This window comes from Danio rerio, chromosome 17 (genome assembly GCF_049306965.1).
Source record: "Danio rerio strain Tuebingen ecotype United States chromosome 17, GRCz12tu, whole genome shotgun sequence".
Taxonomy (NCBI): domain Eukaryota; kingdom Metazoa; phylum Chordata; class Actinopteri; order Cypriniformes; family Danionidae; genus Danio; species Danio rerio.
In genome coordinates this window covers 49833937-49854286 of record NC_133192.1, presented here as the reverse complement: position 1 = coordinate 49854286, position 20350 = coordinate 49833937, and the positions used below count along the sequence as shown (strand labels likewise).

The following is a 20350-nucleotide window of genomic DNA, read 5'->3' as shown; positions in this document are numbered from 1 at the left end:
AGTGATTTCATCCCTCTTTGGGATGGAACCACGAGGCGACGTTCATTCACAGAACGCAAGCTTCTGGAGGGCACATAAATCTGCAAAAGTGAGAGCAGATAAGGAGCAAAGCCAGAAGTCACTTTGTAAGCAAATATCAAAGCTTTGAATTTAATGCGAGCATCAACTGGCAGCCAGTGCAAACGGATGAGCAGCGGAGTACAAGAAAGGAATTAAAGGCATACAAGTCTTTGGATGCCAACAATTTTGTAATGATCCATAATTACGAGAATCAACATTATGTAGTCCTAAAAACCAAGGTTCTGCTAAGCCAAAGACAAGGAAAGAAGTCTTTACAACTTTACAAGGCCTGGGTAATCATCAACAAGCAAAACAACTGCATTCTGACAGTGAGCTGCAGCTGTACGGCAGGGTATGTGAACGTACATTTTTACATTTCATTCTTAGCATTTAGCGTGTGCATCCATATTTAACTGTTTTTGTTGAATCATTGCTGCAATCAAAAACGAGTAATGTGTATGATTCAGCATAGCGTGAACTTACCTGATATAAAATGAGAACTGCAGAGTCGAGCATTTTTAATCAGGTCCTCACTCCATTCAGCTCATGATGGATGTTAGCCAAAGATGTCTGCGGTTGGCATTAAAGCAGTGTGGTGTACGGTAAAAGTTAAGTTTTCTATTTAAAATTGGTATCCTACCGCACAAAATGTCATGTTTGCTATTGCAACCGGCCTTTTTTTGCAACCGCTATGCGCGATTGAACCCATGTGACATCATGTGTGATGTAGATTGGTAAGTCCCCTATAAGTACTAGTAATTCAAAAAAGTATAGTAATACAGGCAAGTAGTTCTTTAGTTTGAGTAACATTTCACACTATTTACTACTGACTTATTGCTTGCCTATTATTAAGATATAAACTGTTTGTTAGCACTTAAAGTACTGTATAAAGTATGATCTTATTGTACATCCCTGATCCAATACCTAAACCCAACTTCTACCTTACTAACTAAAAATAAGCAGATATTTAGTAGTTCACTGAGGTAAAACTCTTAGTTTATGGTTTGTTAACAGCATGAATTGTACATTAAAATAATGCGTGACTGTAATACATGTTAAGTATCAAATGTTAAAACATCTTGGCATTCATTATAATAACATTCATTTACAATATTTGCTAGAAGATGAGTGTAAACATGTGAATGACCTTTCTGAATCCAGCTTCATTAGTTTCTGCACGTTGAAGCAGAAGTGGATGTCTGTGACGGTGCAGCTGGGATAAGCTTCACTGTTTGAACACAGAGGAGAAATGGGGTTTTTACACTCGCCTGTGTTGACATTTAATATCCAGCATGCTGAAGAATGGAGCTCAGTATATCAGATATGTGCTTTTCACTCACTGCAGGTGTTTGGTGATCAGGCCGGGATCAGAGATTTCGCGGGGAATTGACGTTATCATTAGAGTTCTGGCCACCTGCAATGATAATAAATCAAAAATGAGAGCCAGCAGGGCAATTTATGAAGGGAATACCAGTTCTTGCAAGGCAGTAAAAGAATATAATTCTCTGGTAGAAAAGTGATTGCAGGTATATCAATGAAAACATTGCTGAAATAGCATCAAAGTACTGCTTTATGCAGATTCGTTTAACACACTTATCATTATACATTTGTTTTATTTGACAAATAACTGAATACTATTTGTTTATCATTCTGAAACCAGCAGTTTCCTTGGCATGTTTTTAAACACTATTTATTGTTAAAAGCATTAATATAAGCATGAATTCCTTTATAAACAATACATTTATTTTGAAAAAGTGGTGCAGTAGGTAGTGCTGTCACCTTACAGCAAGAAGGTCACTGGTTCGAGCTTCGGCTGAGTCAGTTGGCGTTTCTGTGTGGAGTTTGCATGTTCTCCCTGCATTTGCGTGGGTTTCCTAAGGTTGCTCCGGTTTCCCCACAGTGCAAAGACATGCGGTACAGGTGAATTGGGTAGGCTAAATTTTCCGTAGTGAATGAGTATGTGTGGAAAATAAATGAATGAATGACTAATCTATGAAATGTTTCTTTTACTTTTGCAAAATGTAATTATTCTTTCATTAATTTTCCTTAGTCTTAAGGCCCGTGCACACCGGGATGCTTTTTTCTTGCATTTTCCGTTGACGCTTAACGCCTCGTGACTAAATAAAGTGCGCTAATGTAATTGTGCTTACCAAAATGCCAGGCACAAAAGTGAAACTCAATAAGTGCACAACAGAATGTTACGTTTACACACACATGCACAAATCACATGTAAACGTATCAACTTTTATAAGCATAAAACACACTACTCACTACGCTTGAGTACTTTAAAAAAGGGCTACTTTTTACTCATACTTTGAGTAATATTTACAACAGATACTTTTATTCTACTTGTACTACATTTTTAGGCAAGTAATGGTACTTTTACTTGAGTATGATTTTTCAGTACTCTTTCAGTCTTAAGGCCCGTGCACACCGGGATGCTTTTTGCTAGCATTTTCCATTGACGTTTAACACCTCGTGACTAAATTTAAGGTGCCAATGTAAAAGTGCTCACCAATGTGCAAAATGCCAGGCGCAAAAGCATTATTTTTATAGTTGTGTAACGGCATCTAACGTCAAGGAGTGATTATGCATACTCTTCTGCTCGACGCAAGTGAAAATCACTTGGGTCTCAAAAAACGCTGATGATAAACGCAAATGAAAAGCGTCCTGGTGTGTACGAGCACTAAGTCTATATTTGAAAAGTCGCCACAGCGGAATGAAACGCCAACTATTATTGGCAATCTAGTATTGGGAAACACTCATACATGATCATTCACACACACTATGGGCAATTTAGTTTATTCAGTTTACCTATAGCACAGGTGTTTGGATTGTGGGGGAAACCAGAGCACCTGGAGGAAACCCACGCCAACACAGGGAGAACATGCAAACTCAACTCAACTCAAACCAGCGACTTTCTTGCTGTGAAGCGATAGTGATGACCACTGAGACACTGTGCCATCCAAAATGTAATTGATAAAATATTTTTTCTAATTTCTTTTCTATTTCTTTTCTAATTATTCAATACTATATTATAATCACATCTTCTTGGTATATGCAGGAATCAGAGAGTATTGTTCAATTCTTTTAAGATCTTCTTTGAAGATTTTTTCCATACATTTTAAGACATCATAGCCACTTTCGGTTTCAAACGGTGGCATTGCTGACATTTTAACTTACAGAATATTTACTAAATTATTAAGAAACTAATACAAAACTAAAACGTTATTCATATACTGAATAAAAATGCTAATCCAGCAGGTGGCATCAAAAGGACTGCTGAAATTCTGGTATTGCCTTGGTTAATAGAGTAAACAAAGCAGTGGGATGTCAAATCGATTTTATAAACTACATGGGATCCTGATATACCATCCCAAGCTCATTCTGATTACGCAACCCTATATACATTCCTGGAGAGCGCCAAATATGTTCCATGAGCTATGTTTTTTGGCAGTTTTTGTTTTCGCAAATCCACCAGAGTGCTGTAAACACATATGAGATCTCAAATTGCTCTCACGAGTTCTTTTCGTGCCAACTGATCTTGTCGACTGACTGAATGACTGACTAACAGACTGAATAGTTTTTTTCAAAAGCATCAACTGACCTGCCCACCACCTTCCCTAAACCCAACTGAGAGTTTTAAAAAGCAATACAGAAAAAGAAAAACCCTCGTCTGCTTTTTACCATGTTTTCAGATTTTACCACATGTTTACCCTGATATTTACATGTTTATTTATATTGTTGGCTTCTGTTTTTGTCTTACCCGCTGTCTGGAATCTTTCTTTGCCAGACTCCATTGTCGCAGGTCAACTTTGCTCTGCATCTCAAGTCTGCCGACATACAGTAAGTGTCAAGCTACCGGACAAACTGGTAACAGCGGAAAAGCTGCCCATATGAAGGTAAGCAGTCAGCTGGTAAATGTGAAAAGGAACGGCCTCATACCGCCCCATAGCATTCGCTTTAAAGATGAAATGCAGCAATACATTCCTCTGGCTACATAATCTGTGATTTCTAGAAATGTATATAGGGTACGTTTTCAGAACAGGCCTGTGTTGTGATATTCGCAGATTAAATTCAGACAAACTTTAGCACAATGATAAAAATACTAATAACTTGTAAAATAGCATTTAAGACATTTTAATACTTTTTAAGGACCCTAAATGTGTCTAAATTGATTGATTGACTTCATTTATATTTCATCAATAATATAAAACCTTTCTTCATTTATTTTGTTGCAAACATTCACTTGGTTGTCTTGCAATCGCTGTGCAGTGTCCTTTATGGAAGAAATATAAGGTGTAATTACACACACACACACACACACACACACACACACACACACACACAAACACACACACACACACACACACATGTACACACATATACACACACACACACACACACATATACACACATATACACACGCACACACACCAACCTTCTCGTCCTCTCTGTATTCCAGTCGTGAGGAATGATGTGCCATGCACAACACGGTGATCACAAAATACAGCAGAGCGAAGATACTGTGCAACCACAGAAATATGTTCCTAATGCGAGAAGACAGAACTAAGATTAGGATCATGCAAACAACCTTATAAATAAGCCAATTAAATCAACAAACCTATACTTTTCAGCTCTTCATCAATCGTTTAAAGCCCAACTCACTTTGCATGCACATAAAGCAATGTTTAATAGAAAAAGAAGCAGATGAGTAAGATTTAAAGGGATGGTTCACCTACTAAGGAAATATTTCTCACTACTTATTTAGCCTGAGGTTTAAAACCTTTATGAGTTTCTTTCTTCTGTTCAACACAAAAGAAGATATTTTGAAGAGATCTGAAAACCTGTAACCATTGACTCCCTTAGTAATCACAAAGGCTATGGATGTAATAGTTATGGGCTTGCAACATTTTTCAAAATATCTTCTTCTGTGTTGAAAAAAAAAAAAAACTCATAAAGGTTTAAAGCAAGTGAGGGTGAATTAAAGATAACAGACCTTTCCTTTTTGGGTGAACTATCCCTTTAAGCAGGCCTTGAAATGTAAATTTGTTTAATAATTAATAATTCAAATATACTTTTGTTAAATATAACTATCATTTTATTTTTAGGAATTACAGTTTTTAAAATTATTTTGAATTTTGAGGGAATTTCATACTTTTTTGAAATTAATTATTAGCCCCCCAGTTCCCATCCCCCACCCCCCCACCCCCGTTTATGTATAAGGGAGAGAAGATTTTCAGCACATTTCTAGGCATAATAGTTTTAATAACTCATTTCTAATAACTGTTTAAATATATATATAAGTAATAGTATATATTAATAAGCATCAATATGCTATTATTCTTTGCCATGAAGACAGTAAATAATATTTAAGTATTTTCAAGACACTTTTATACAACTTAAAGTGACATTTACAGGCTTAACTAGGTTAATTAGGTTAACTAGGCAGGTTAGGGTAATTAGGCAAATTATTGTATGTTGTTTCTTCTGTAGACTATCGAAAAAAAAAATTTGCTTAAAGGGGCTAATAATATTGACCTTTAAAAGACTTTCTCCAAAAGTACAAATATTATCAGACATACTGTGAAAAAGTGACATTTCTGTGAAAATTCATATATATATGAATTTTAAATAGTATAAAAAAATAGTGTGTAAGAAACCATCTATTAAATCCACACATTACATTTAAATGAATGTGCATTTTGATTGGCAACCCTGTTCAGAGGCAATATCTTAATGACCCATGCAACACAACTCTATTATTATTTTCTAAGCTGCTAAAGGGAGCTTAACTTTAAAACATAACTATTGGCAATAATACATTGTAAAAAGTTGTTGAATTTACATTTAAAAAAACAAGCTCAGTTTTTTTTTTTTTTTTTCTTTTATTGTCAAAACCCATCATTAAACCCAAACTCACTGTGCAGGAACATTAACCACCGTTGTTCGTCCGAAATTCTCTGGATTATCTCCTGAAAAGCATAGAAACAAACAACATGTGTTTATATTTCATGTTCCTCTCGCATGCCAACTCTCAAAAATAAAAGTCTGAAAGTATCTTGAGGCCTGTGTGGTACAGCACAAACTGAGAATTTGAAATTAAAAAAAAAAAAACACCAACTCTACACCCAAATCATTATGCTCTAGGTTTGGGTTGCCATGACGAATTTGTGAATGCATGTGCTGGTTTACATCACAAATACAGTGTCAAACTGTTGCACAGAGATGACAGTCAGAGTCTAACCCCCACCCTTTTCTAACCAGCAGTGCCACAGACCGGTTAACCACACATCCACATTTAACGCCACAGTAAACTTCTGCCACTGAGGTCTTCGGAGTCACATGAAAAGCTCATTGCAGGTTTGAGAACAACACGAGGTAAAGCCGGCGGTTTCCACCATTGCTGTTCTTGTGGCGCGGACAGTCAAGGCCTTTCCCATATTTAACTTGGCTCTTCAAACCCTCTATCGTGCCACCCAGTCATCTTCAAACACTGTAGGGTGGTCTGAATTATGCTTTTACACGCGTCCACTAATAGAGGGTTGAGACTGAGCGCTTCTGTCCCTTCAACGGTTTTCCCAGGCTTTTCCTACAGTCATTCATGGGCAAGCCCACACAACAGCAGCATCTGCACAACTCAGACTTTTACAGCTGTTTTCAAATGGCAATCTTTAATATAAAAAAGAAGAAAACGACGAAGAGGAAGATGAAAAGGTATTTAAAGGGATGGTTTAGCTAATAAGGAATTTTTTTCACTATTTATTTAGCCTGAAGTAGATCAAAACCTTCATGAGTTTCTTTCTTTCGTTCAACACAAAACAAGATATTTTGAAGAGATTTGAAAAACTGTAACCATTGACTCCTATAGTAGGAAACACAAAATACAGGCTACATACTAGATTACAGGCTTTCAACATTACACAAGTAAACACAATATAAATATAATATAATATAACACAATATAAACACAAGTACTATGAAAGTCAATGGTTACATACTTCCAACATTTTTTAAAATATCTACTTTTGTGTTCAACAAAATAAACAAATACTATGGGTCAATGGTTACAGGCTTCCTATATATATATATATATATATATATATATATATATATATATATATATATATATATATATATATATATATATATATATATATATATATATATATATATATATATATTTATATATATTTAAATATCTACTTCTGTATTCAACAAAGTAAACAAAAACTATGAAAGTCGATGGTAACAGGCTTCCAACATTTTTTTAAATATCTACTTTTGTGTTCAACAAAATAAACAAATACTATAAAAGTCAATGGTTACAGGCTCACAATATTTTTTTAAATATCTACTTTTGTGTTCAACAAAACAAACACAAAATACTATAGAAGTCGATTGTTACAGGCTTTCAACATTTTTCAAAATATTTACTTTTGTGTTTAACAAAATAAACACAAGTACTATGAAAGTCAATGGTTACAGACTTCCAACATTTTTAAAAAATATCTACTTTTGTATTCAACAAAATAAACAACTACCATGAAAGTCAATGGTTACAGGGTTCCAATATTTTAGCAAAATTAATTTTTATTTCTCAAAATTTAATGTTCGCTTCATAATTTTTTTTTGAGATTTGCTTTAATTATTATTATTTTTTTTTTGCTCCATATTTAATTTAATGTTTGCAAAATTTTGTTTTATTTTGTTAGTATATATGGCCCAAGATTGACTCCATAGTAACTACAGCTCTAGTGTTTGGTTTTGAAAACACTACTGATTGGGTTAGGTGAGTGGTTCACTGGTCTAGATGATCTACAAAAAGGACGTGTATCTAAAACTTACAATAAAATGTACCCTAAGTAACATATTTCAGATTTGCAAAAATGTGGATAGTCAAGTGGATTTGTTATCTAAAAAGTGTATTGAAAATCAAGAGCTCATATTTTACATTTTGCTAAAATGTAGGATCAGGTATGTGTTTCCAATAAGCCTAGGCTGAGACTCTCAGTAGAGTTCAGGTCAATTGCCAGTCAAATTTTATGCAAAATGAAGCATTCCTTCTAAATTTAAACTAGGTGAATCTTGTTATTATTGTCATCCTGAAATATTGCCATGGGATATTTCATCTGACATGATGTTTACTGATATTAAAGTTCTGCTTTGCATTAACTAGGTTTTGCAAATCATATAGAATGCATATAGAATCATACAAGTAAAATTGTTGGCAAAATATAAAATGCCATTGATCACTGCAATTAAGATCCAATAATATGCTCTTAACCATTTACTTAAACCCAATATTTTGTGGTCAAAGAAGAGTATATTAATTTTGAAAGAAGCTTATCTTCATGTAAAGCAAATAGTCGAAATCAGAATTTTTAGCCTTCTTGTGATTATTTTTATTCTCAAATATTTGCCAAATGATGTTTAACAGAGCAAGGAATTTTTCACAGTAATTCCTTTAATATTTTTTTCTTCTAGAAAACTTCTTATTTCTTTTATTTTGACTGCAATAAAAGCAGCTCTAAGGTCAATATTATTAACTCCCTTTAGCAATATTTACGTAGTTATACAATAACATGCCTAATCCCCCTAACTCGTCTAATTAAACTAATGAACCTAGTTAAGCATTTAAGTGTCACTTAAAGCTGAACACTAGTATCTTGAAAAATATTATGATAAATATTAAAATAGTATGTGTTGTCATTATGGCAGATATAAAAGACATCAGTTATTAGAAATGAGTTAATAAACTATTATGTGGTTGAAAAATCTTCTTTCCGTTCAACAGAAATTGGGGCGGAAATAGTAATTTAGGAGGGCTCATAATTCTGACTTCTGTATATATCTTTATAGAACATTCTTCTAGACTACGACTTCAAAATCAGTGAAACAAGCCCAATTATTCAAACAGCCTGTCAAAACTAATTTATGAGATTATTCTAACCAGCCTTTTTTAGGTTTAAGCACGCTGATGAATTAAGCAGTTGATGTAATGTTGTTTTATAAATATACTGCCTTTTCCTGGAGACTGAATGTGTTGTGTCTGTTGTCATGAACTCTTTATGGCTGAGCACATGCTGGAGAAAACAGTAACCAGTGCAGGATGTGTGTAGTGAAGGTACCGAGGAGGTTTCCAGAGAGATTCACGGGCAAGATGATGGTGAGGGACAGCAAACACACCACCATCATCAGCAGAATTATGTGGCGCTGGAAAGACAAGTATGTGACCGCATCAATGCCACATTTACTGCGGATCTCTTCATCCCTGCAGGGCAAAGAAAAGAAAGGCTTATTATGATCTTTACATTGGTATTGCTTCATTTGGCAGACACATGGAAAACAAGCTACAGTAGGTGAGAGTTCAATGTGACCCTTACTGTCGCACGATCTACCGGCTATTTATGTGATGTGGGTAAATGGTGTGTTTCAATCCGGCTACCACCCAAGCGCGGGAAGCACTGTAATTGATACAGTTTTTTCCAATAAGGTGGTGAAATAAATACATTAAAATTTTTATTAAGTGTTGTTCACATTAAATAATATTAAGACAAAAACATTGATTTAAAAAGTATTTTTTGACACCCACATCCGTCATTGAAACACAGGTTTGTGTTTTAAATAATATCTCATAATCTATGCGTTAATTTTAGGGCGATAAAAACTATTTAAAGGGCACCTAGGTTACCCCTTTTTCCAGATTTAATATAAGTGTTTTGCATCTCCAGAATGTGTTTGTAAAGTTTCAGCTCAAAACACCCATCAGATTTTTCATTATACCTTTTAAAAGATCTTATTTTTAAACATTTTTTCACCAGGGGGCTGTTTAGTCGTACTGCGCCTTTAAGGATAGTCCGCCCCGCCCACCGTTTCTACGTGCCTTTCAGCGTGCCTTAATCTCCTCTCTCGGCTGCGTCAGACAACAGACAGACAGACTTAGAAAGAAGATCTTATGTAGCGTTTGTGAGAAATACTACAGTAAGAACTTTACCAATGAGTATTTGTTGTGGAGATGCATTGATGAGTCACATACACAATGTCAATGTAAAAAGTTCATGCGCGTGTGCACACACAGATAAACACATAAACATACAGACCGACACACATACACACACACTGACAGACAGAGCGCGATTAGCTTCCTCTTTTTGCACATATATGTGACAGAATACAGGCAAATCTCCATTGCTGAATGGATATCTGTTATGCTAATGTACAAAATAAACCTGATTTAACGTCCACAAACCAGGATTGTAGCGTCTTCGTTCATGATTGTTCTGACACGCGGCTGTGCTGATGAAGTAAAGCTGAAGTAAATCGCTGTACTTCATTACACACGTGCACTGTTTTAAAACATTTTAAACATGTGAAACTTACTCTTGATCACATTTGATGATGATTGATGATCCTAGCGAACTGAACAGACTTTTTATTCCCGGTTGCTTTGCGCATGTCTGGTCTTGTTGATATGATTATACGCGTGACTACCAGGACATGCTACGCAAAGCTGTCAATCAGGCACGTGCACACATAGGGCTCAACCTGTGCAGTGCACATGCCCTTTTTAGTCTTGGATAGAAAGTGACGAAAATGAAAGTACCCCCGCGACACAACACACCCTCTGTTCCGCTTTACAGTGCGCGCGACAACACCGCTCTTCAGTACGAGCGCGACAACAACCACCACCCCTACCCCCCCGCTCTTCAAAAAATTTAACCTGCACATGCCCTTTGGATGGTCTCTGCACGGGCCTGCTGTCAATCAATTTGGTGGGCGGGGGGACCGCACTCCTACGTCAAGTTGTAGTCAGTCTGAAACCAGCTCCAATTGGTCCACCTTTTTATGTTGTTGAATTGAAAAAAAAGGACTGGGTGTGTTTATATCACCCCAACATGCCGGTCTATACACTATATCTACACATATGTGTCTGAACAGCTTGAAAAGTAGATTTTTCACCATAGGTGCCCTTTAATGACTATGCAATTAATGCAATACTATATGTAAAAACTAAACTATTTTATACAAACTTTTGGGAAATGACAAATCAACAAACTATAATTGTAACAACGGAACTTGTAGCCTTAGTTGGCTAATGATGGTTTTGGCATCCCAGGTTGTGAATGATATTTTTCCACACTATAGGCTAGTCTATGCTGTGCAACAGGTAAAAATTTAGCTTTCGACCTAGATATCCAGTCAAAGCACCACACATCCCTGCATTATGGATATATTAGGTAATTATTATTATTATTATTATACATTAGTGGACATAACGTGCTTTTTTAAACAAGCAGATTTGTTTTTCTGCATGCGTGTGAAAGAGAAATGAACAGAGAAAATAAACAGACGATAAATAACAAGCGGCTCACTTTGGATGCGGATATGCCCATTTATTTAATTCATAACTGCCACTAGTTCTGAGTGCATGAGAGTGTTTTACATGAAGTGGCAGTTGGTCTAATATTTGTAACATAGCCTGTAATAAATCATAAATAGCCTACTGATAAAGTAAGTTGAGGTGATTACAAGTTCACAGTCAGGTGACGTGCTCCACCGCCACCGATGATCTTAATATTATTTTATAGTGTGTGCTGTTTTTCATAAGCGCTTGTTTAAGATTTGAGGTAATAACATCGCCATGATGGTCAAAGAATTCGAAACATTCTTTTCACCCCAATGCAATTTAATAGGGCACTATAAAGACTAAAGAATTAAATTCTTATATTTGCTCTTTGCAGCCTATGGCTATACTTCTCACCATGTATCGTTTCTAAAGCATACAGTATAGTGTAGAAGCATGTTTATTACTAAGAAAACTAAAACAAATTATATTTTAATTAAACACATCACATCACATAAGATACATATACAGAACCGTCTATTTAGTATTGTGAAAAGGCAAAGCTGAAAATCTCTGGTTAAAGCGCCACCCAGCGGTCAGAAGCTGCTGGCGCATCAACTACCGCCACCGCCACGGTATGTATGGCGACAAAGGAAACAAATTAAAGTAGTGACATCTGTAATTGCATTATCGTCTTAATAGTTCACAACAAAAATGAAAAAAAAAATCTTCATTTACTCAAACTCAATGGATTCTTTTATGAATTTATTTCTTGTTTTGAACACAAAACAAAATATTTAATTAAATATTATTGGAAACAGCAGACCTTGACATCTTTAATAGAAAAAAAAAATGCTATGAAAATAAAAAGCAGGTTTTTTTCTCAGCATTCTTCAATATCTTTCTTTGTATTCAATGGAAGAAAGGAACTTAGACAGGTTTAGAAGAAGTGGACGATGAATAAATGATGTTTTTGTGGATGTACAATTCATTTACTATGGATCTTTTTAATCATGCATAGAGACATAAAACTATAGAAAAGGCTACATATACATATTTTTTATAGTACAGAGATCTTAAAAAATGTTTTGAACTAACAGTAAAAAAAATAAATAAAAAAAAATGTTCAACTAGAAAAGATTTTGGAAAACTATGAAACATTGGTTGGTGGTGGTAAACTGAACTAAACTACAGACTCTCATTGCTAAAAACGGCAGAAAGTAGTCCAATTGGGAATAGAAACTCTTTATTCATTCATTCATTATTTATTTATTTTTATTTATTTAAAGATTTATACTAATACTTTTAATCAAAACCAAGACATAATAAAATAAATCTAAAAATAAGTAAAAAAAAAATGTATTTTCAATAAATCCATCACTTTAAACTTTCAATTAATAAATAAATTCTGAAACAAAAGCATATACGCAAAAGCATTAAGCAGCACAACAAATCAGCAAATTAGAATGATTTCAGAAGGATCATTTGACACTAAAGACTGAAGCTTTTTTCATCACAGAAGCAAAATCTACTGTCATAAAATGCTAAATTATTTCACAAAACTTTTGTATTGTGCTATTAGAACAATCATACTGCATTTTATGTGCATTAAAAACCTTACCAAACCCAAGCTTTTCAATGTTACTGTATATTAAAGAAACCCTCTTACACACTTTCTTGGGAAATAGGTTCATTTTACAAGTCCAAATATAGCTAAACAGTTTATTTTTTTACCATGTTTCAATCCATTAATCCAATATCCAGGTCTAGCAGAATCACTTTTAGCTTAACGTAACATAAATCATTGAATCATACAAGATATTGGATCCAATTTGCTTAAATTCACACCTGCCAGGATGTTTGTATTAGCTGCTTCAGGAATGTCTAGTTGTATTTGCAGCTATACTCTACAGCAGGGGTTCCCAAACTTTTCAGCCCGCGACCCCCAAAATAACAATGCCAGTGACTCGCGACCCCCAATATCCTTTGAGGTGGTTATAAATACAGAAACCTTGCATGCAATGACGCAAACACACCAATTAAATTTGTGTCAGTGCTTTAAATGTGCCAGAAAGTATAACTTGGTGTTATAAAATCAAAATGCATCTGACGCTATTGCTGCCTTTAATATAATGTAATTACCCCAGGGGTCGCAATCCAATAGAACTAGTAACTATAAGCTACTATAGTAACTATATAGTATATAGTAACTATAAACTACTATTTTTATTTTTTTAGTATAGTTATGGATAAAATAAGTTAATTCTTATGGTTTAATAAAAATAAATAGATTTTTGGAAATCACAAGGCGACCCCCTTCATTGCCCAGCGACCCCTCGGGGGGTCCCGACCCCCACTTTGAGAACCACTGCTCTACAGGACACCAGCCCTCCAGGACCAAGTTGAGCATCCTGGATTAGACCATTAGCATCTCACTTAAATATTTTTTTTGTCCATTTTCTTATTTAATGCTTGAATCTTCTGTAGTTACATTGTGACTGACAGAAACGTTGCTATAGGCTGCTATGGCTAAGAACTATATTTTCACTCTGTGCGTCATAATCTAGAAACTTTGCTGCTGTACCATGGCTGCAGCAGGTGCATTGATATTATGTATGACAGTTACTTAGCTAGATAAGTAATGTTCAGGTGCTACATAATATAATTATTGACCTAGAAAATAGACACTTTTCATTTTCCACCAATCTTAGTACACTACAGAATAATTTTTGCCATTTAATAACTTTGTTAAAATAAAACTCACATATCTATAATTCCCTGAATTTTACTAAATATGTGTTTATTTTATTCTAACACTGTTATTTTATTAAAACTACAAAACACAAAAGATACTATTTCTATCAAGAACTATCAGAGCGATCAAAATGACCACATGCATTTCAGTTACCTCAAACAGCTTAAAATCACCAAGAGGCGACACTCTGGTGCGATTTGGTAAACAGACACTAGACTCCACGGTCTGTAAAATAAATCATTAAACGTGCTAATGATTATGATAGTAAATGTTGTATTGTCGTCTTTCAGGTTGTATCTCAGCTTTAATGCGCTTTTTAAATAAATAAATTAAAAAAGCAGCTGCTTGCCATCGCAACAGCAATAAGATCCAATGGATAGTCGATCACTTTCACTCCAAAATGACGGAATCCAGGGTTGTTGCTTGGCACTGCTGTTGCAATGGAACGTTCTATTGAGTGTTGCCTCTTAGTGATTCTAAGATCTTTGGTCACCTGCAACTGTCCCTGTGACTTTAAATATGCATATCTCTGTTGCCTAGCTTACTTCAAGCAAACAAAAACAAAACATTCTCTTAGCAAAAACATAACTTTACTTCCGATACGTCTTTTAAAACAGCATATTTAGTGCCCGGAAAATGCTTTTTTTCCCCTGCTTGTGAAAGTGAAAATTAGTGGGTGGTCTAAAATGTAGTCTAACCATGTATTTATAGGCTGTATTACAAATAAAATGTATTGCATCCTAAAAACATGTATTTTTAGGATGATATGTTAAACATGAAGACAGACATTACAAAGCTTAATTTTAATGCCTCAGTAGAAGCTTTAAATGTGAATAGGACCTGTCTTATATGAGAACGCTTAGAATGACCGCTATGCTAATTCTAGTTACAGTAGTTACATCATTAAATAATAATAAACAATGTAAAATAATTTAAACTTTTTTTTGTCTTGAGCGAGATGCTAATGGTCTAATCCAATTCAATGATCTATGCTAAGCTAAGCTAAAAGTGCTCACATCAGACCCAGAGATCGTCTGAATGGTTTCAAAAATGGTAAAACTCAACTGTTTGACTTTAAGGGAGCTGTAAAATGAGTGTAAAAACAAGTGGAGTGTTCCTTTAAAGCTTTTCCAGATTACTTGAAAACAACTTTTTTTACACTTAAAAGTGCCCAGGAAGCCTCTGTGACCATGTTCACTCTGTTCCCAGAGAATTATTGGCTTCAGTCAACAATATATGTGTGGCAGCTTCTTTAAAAGACCACACAAATACATAAGAGCATTGAGGGCTATTATGATTACAAGATACAAACACACACACACACACACACACACACACACACACACACATACACACACGCCTCTGGCTTCGCCTCACACAGAGTGAGGAGACTCTCAAGAAGATTTTTAAAAGGAACCAGCTAAATATGGCACGGACACGCTACCCGAGTCGTCCAAATAACATCTCAGCAACCCTGGAGACAGACTAGCGGTTCTGAAAGGCTGTTTTTGAGACATTAGATGTGCTAGGAAACTGCCCGGTCCACTTTTACCCCAGTGTTTTCCCTTCTTAATGAGATATAACATGAGCAAACAGGACGCCGCTTGATGACATCACCACTTCTGCACACTTACTTCATGTGGTACAAAGATGTGAGCCAGGAACAGAAGCCCTATAAAGAGAGGGAGGGAAGACAACGGTGTCATAAAAAAGGCCTGGATAATAATAATAAAAAAAGAGCACGTCTGGCTAGCTTAGCATCTGTCGGACTCATTTGTTCTTTAAGTGAACATGCGCAGCGTAACAAGCGGAAAAAAGCCATGCATATCTTTAACATGGCTGTGAGGACGTGAACTGTCATCACACATAAAACACAAGGAGACAGAGTGAGGTTAGGATATAAACGGACAGATACTGTGCATAAAAGAAAATAGCGTCTTTTGAGATGACATCAGCTCCGGGGTGATGCAGTTGACTAATGCACGTCGACAGATTGAACTTTGTTTGTGCCTCTATGTGTCTTTAGGTTTTAGCAGTTGTGAATATGGATCATCATAGAGGTGACTGGGATGCTAGAAACAATTTCTATTAGTTGTACTGATGCTTTTATTTGTTTTTATGCAATGGTTTGGGATTTTGTATTGTCGGATTTGGTTCACTCAAGAAAAGATAGTGTTTCTGCTTGATCAGGTGTTCCCAAGATACGACTTGTCTTGCAAGTAAAAAGAGCTTTTTATATGTTATAATTATAAAAAATATACCAATAAAAAGTACAAAACTAAAAAAACAACAAATATATACAGGTGAAGTCCAAATTATTAGCCCCCTTTGTTTTTTTTTTTTCTTTTTTAAAATATTTCCCAATTGACATTTAACAGAGCCGGGAAATTTTCACTGTATGTCTGATAATATTTTTTCTTCTGGAGAAAGTCTTATTTGTTTTATTTCGGCCAGAATAAAAGCAGTAATTAATAAAAAAATCAGTTATTAGAAATGAGTTATTAAAATTTCCCCATTTTCTGTTTAACAGAGAGAAGATTTTTTGATAACACTTTATAATAACTACACACTATAAATCATTTATTAAGCATTAGCAATAGTAATTTAATTATCTGTTAAGCATTAACTCTACATTAATAAGTGTTAGTAAGCAGTTTATAACTGCAGCTACAAATGCTGTATTCTTGACTTATAAGCACCTATATAATGTGTTTAATGATTGTATTTTCATACTCTGTTAATGATTTATTTTTCATGACTAAATTTAGTATCGAATTATTTACAAACTGTTTGTATTTAAGAGTAGTTGAGGGTTTTCAGGACCATTCAGAATGAGTTAGTAAATGATTAATAAACTAATGAAATCAACGTTTATATGTCTTATTATTCAGGCATATATTAATGGTTTCTATATATGTTAATAAATGCTTAATTAACTCAACTTCATGCAGTTTTGTGACCTAATCTAAAGTGAGGACTATTTATGCTTTATAAATCCCTTATAAATGACAAATAAAGACTCAGTTAAATTCTAAACAGGAAAAAAATTATTATTATTCATTTCTTTTCATTTAAAGATACACAAATGAAACTGTACTTCAAATGAAAAATAAATCTTTGCAACCTGATCTAAAATAGAATCACTTTCGAGTTTAAACATTACATCTTTAAATTATTATGTTGTTGTTGTTTTATCCAGTTGGATGTCATGTTTTGACACTCCTGTCTTTTGGCAATGTTTAAACTTTACAGTAATTTTACTTTTTAGAAAGATTGCACAGATTATCGTTCATTTGATACTGAGCCTTTAATAGTCATTTATAAGGCATTTATAAAGCATGTGTAGTGCTCACTTTAGAGTAGGTCACAAGACTAAAAAAATAAATAAATAAAGCATTTAATAATATATTAGTTAACTATTACTATATGCCTGAATAATAAGACATATAAACGTTGATTTCAATAGTTTATTAATCATTTACTAACTCATTCTGAATGGTCCTGAAAACCCTCAACTACACTTAAATACAAACGGTTTGTAAATAATTCGATACTTAATTTAGTAATGAAAAATAAATCATTAACAGAGTATGAAAAGACAATCATTAAACACATTATATCGGTGCTTATAATTCAAGAATAGAGCATTTGTAGCTGCAGTTATAAACTGCTTACTAACACTTATTAATGTAAAGTTAATGCTTAACAGATAATGAATTCACTATTTGCTAATGCTTAATAAATGATTTATAGTGTGTAGTTATTATAAAGTGTTACCATATAAGGTATGTAACCCAACCTGGCCATATTCTGCTGCTTATGCCATCAGGGAGGCATTACAAGAGCCTGAGGAGCAAGTCAGCGCTGTTTCATGATAGTTTTTATCCTGTCATTATAAGACTATTGAATGATACCGTATCTTAAATACTATTGATAGCTAGTGTGTAATAAGAAATTAATAAATAGTTAATTTAGCACAAAATGTTATTATTATAACTATTATAACGAACTGTGCAATAGTTATTTAAGTATTGATTCATTCCCTTCTGTGATTTTTTTTAAAATTGGGAAATATTTTACGTATTATATTTTTATATATTTCTGAAATTATAAAAGCTTATTTATTTGTTTATTATAGTTTTTGATGTTTGTTATGTTCTTGTTATGTTCTGCATTACAATTTATTGTGATGTTTTGAATTAAAATTAGTAAATTTAAATTAGTACAAAAATGAAAGAAACTGAAACTGAAGATGTATGTGATGCTTTTTCCTTAATGTGTCTCTTTCTTTTCTTTGACAAAAAGTTCTCACCATGTCCTTGGTCTCTGAGTCTGACGGACTGGAGTCTGATGGGGTTTTCTCCTTCTCGCTTTGTTCTCCATAGAATAGTGATGTCAAACTATAATACAAACAAGAAAATAAGCAGGTCATAGTTTTACACAAGGCATATTTTAAAATGACAAAGTCTATTAAACATGCTATAACTTGTAGGGGAAATTCGGACATTGTACAGTATGGATGAGTGATAACTTCCTTTTTCAATACTCAGAAATTTTGTTACAAAAGCTTTGACTGTGGCAGTACCTTTAAGAATAGGCAAAGGTTTGTATATAAGGCATAGGTCTCAAATTTTATTCCTGGAGAGCAGCAGCTCTGCATAGGTTTGCTCCAACACTTATCAAACACACTGGATCCAACTATTCAAGGTGTTCATGACTACATCCCATACAAAAATACCTGACAACATACACAAATACCTTAGAAATAGACTTTACACAATACAAATAAAAAATATATGAATATGAATTTCAGCAAATAAACAACCTTAAGGTGTTTATGAATTAATTAATATTTTCAAATTAATGTTTATGTTCCCCATCTCACTTAGGAAAAATTCCTGAGATAATTAAGTTATATCTCTGATCTTTAATAATAAAAATTTCTGCGCTTCTTCTTGAGCGAGCACAGTGCTGAAGTCTGCATCGGTGCATCCTCGATATCTTTCACACATCCTCTGTTTTTGCGGTCTTGAGTTTTGGAACTGTACTTTGTCATTTAATGACGACTTTACACGAGAACACAAGAATGCGAGAAAGCTAAAGAACGCATATTGAGAAATAACCCTAGACACTAGTAGTCTTGAATGCCTTGTTTAGTTGGATCAGGTGTGTTTGACTAGGGTTGGAGCACAACTGTGCAGAGCTGCGGCCCTCCAGGAGTTGAGAGGTAAACCTATGATCTAGGGCAGGGGTGTCCAAACTCGGTCCTGGAGGGCCAGTGTCATGCAGATTTAAGCTCCAACCAGCCTCAACACACCTGCAAAGATGTTTCTAGAAAGCCTAGTAAGAGCTTGATTAGCTAGCCCAGGTGTGTCTGATTGGGGTTGGAACTGAACTTTGCAGGACACCAGCCCTCCAGGACCGAGTTTGGACATGCCTGATCTAAAGGGTTCACATTGGTATCATAACGGTACAAACTGTTACTTTTTAGATACTATTACTTATAATATGTGTTCTTTAGATGCAGAAATGTACCTTTGAAAAGGCACTGCCTTATAGTGACAGCTTTTGCATTTTTATTTTTGAGAGAAAAGGCAAAGCATCACAATTTGTTAACAAAAGCTCAATATCTTTGGCATTTAACATCATGAAGGTCTTTTGATTGGACTGATCAAATGTTGATCTGATTCAATCTCTAGTAGTTGGTTTTTTAACATTCATTCATTCATTCATTTTGCTTTGGCTTAGTCTCTTTATTCATCAGGGGTCAGCAAAGGGGAATAAACTGCCAACTTATCCTGAATATGTTTTACACAGCAGCCCTTTCAGCTGCAACCTAGTACTGGGAAACATCCATACACACTCATTCACACATGTAGGCCTATTTAGTTATTTCAATTCACCTTTACAGCATACGAGCCGGGATTCAAACCAGCAACCTTCTTGCTGTGAGGTGACAGTGCTAACCACTGAGCCACCATGTCACCCCTGTTATTGAACAACAACTGAAAAAATACAAAACTACACAAAACTAGTTGAGAAAATTTAAAGTGACTGTTTTTTTAGGGGTTTACTTCTTTTTGGATATTTATTGGTATTATTACTTTACATGCTTTACCAAATTCCATGTTTACTTTAAAGAAAGTACACCCTATTGACCTATTTTGCCAAACTGAATTCTGAAACCA

At 34.6% G+C, this 20350-nt stretch overlaps 1 protein-coding gene across 3 annotated transcripts in view; it reads right to left on the bottom strand.

Annotated features, from left to right (window-relative positions):
- Positions 1-20350, bottom strand: part of tmem63c (transmembrane protein 63C) — a 143213-nt gene that overhangs the window by 56647 nt on the left and 66216 nt on the right. For 2 of the 3 annotated variants that reach the window (XM_005158882.5, XM_068214295.2), the window contains exons 4-10: positions 18475-18562; positions 15797-15834; positions 9192-9334; positions 5984-6035; positions 4502-4610; positions 1401-1474; positions 1208-1288 (exon numbers count right to left, since the gene is read on the bottom strand). In XM_005158882.5, coding sequence (XP_005158939.1) covers positions 1208-1288; positions 1401-1474; positions 4502-4610; positions 5984-6035; positions 9192-9334; positions 15797-15834; positions 18475-18562 — 585 coding nt within the window. 3 annotated transcript variants of the gene reach the window in all.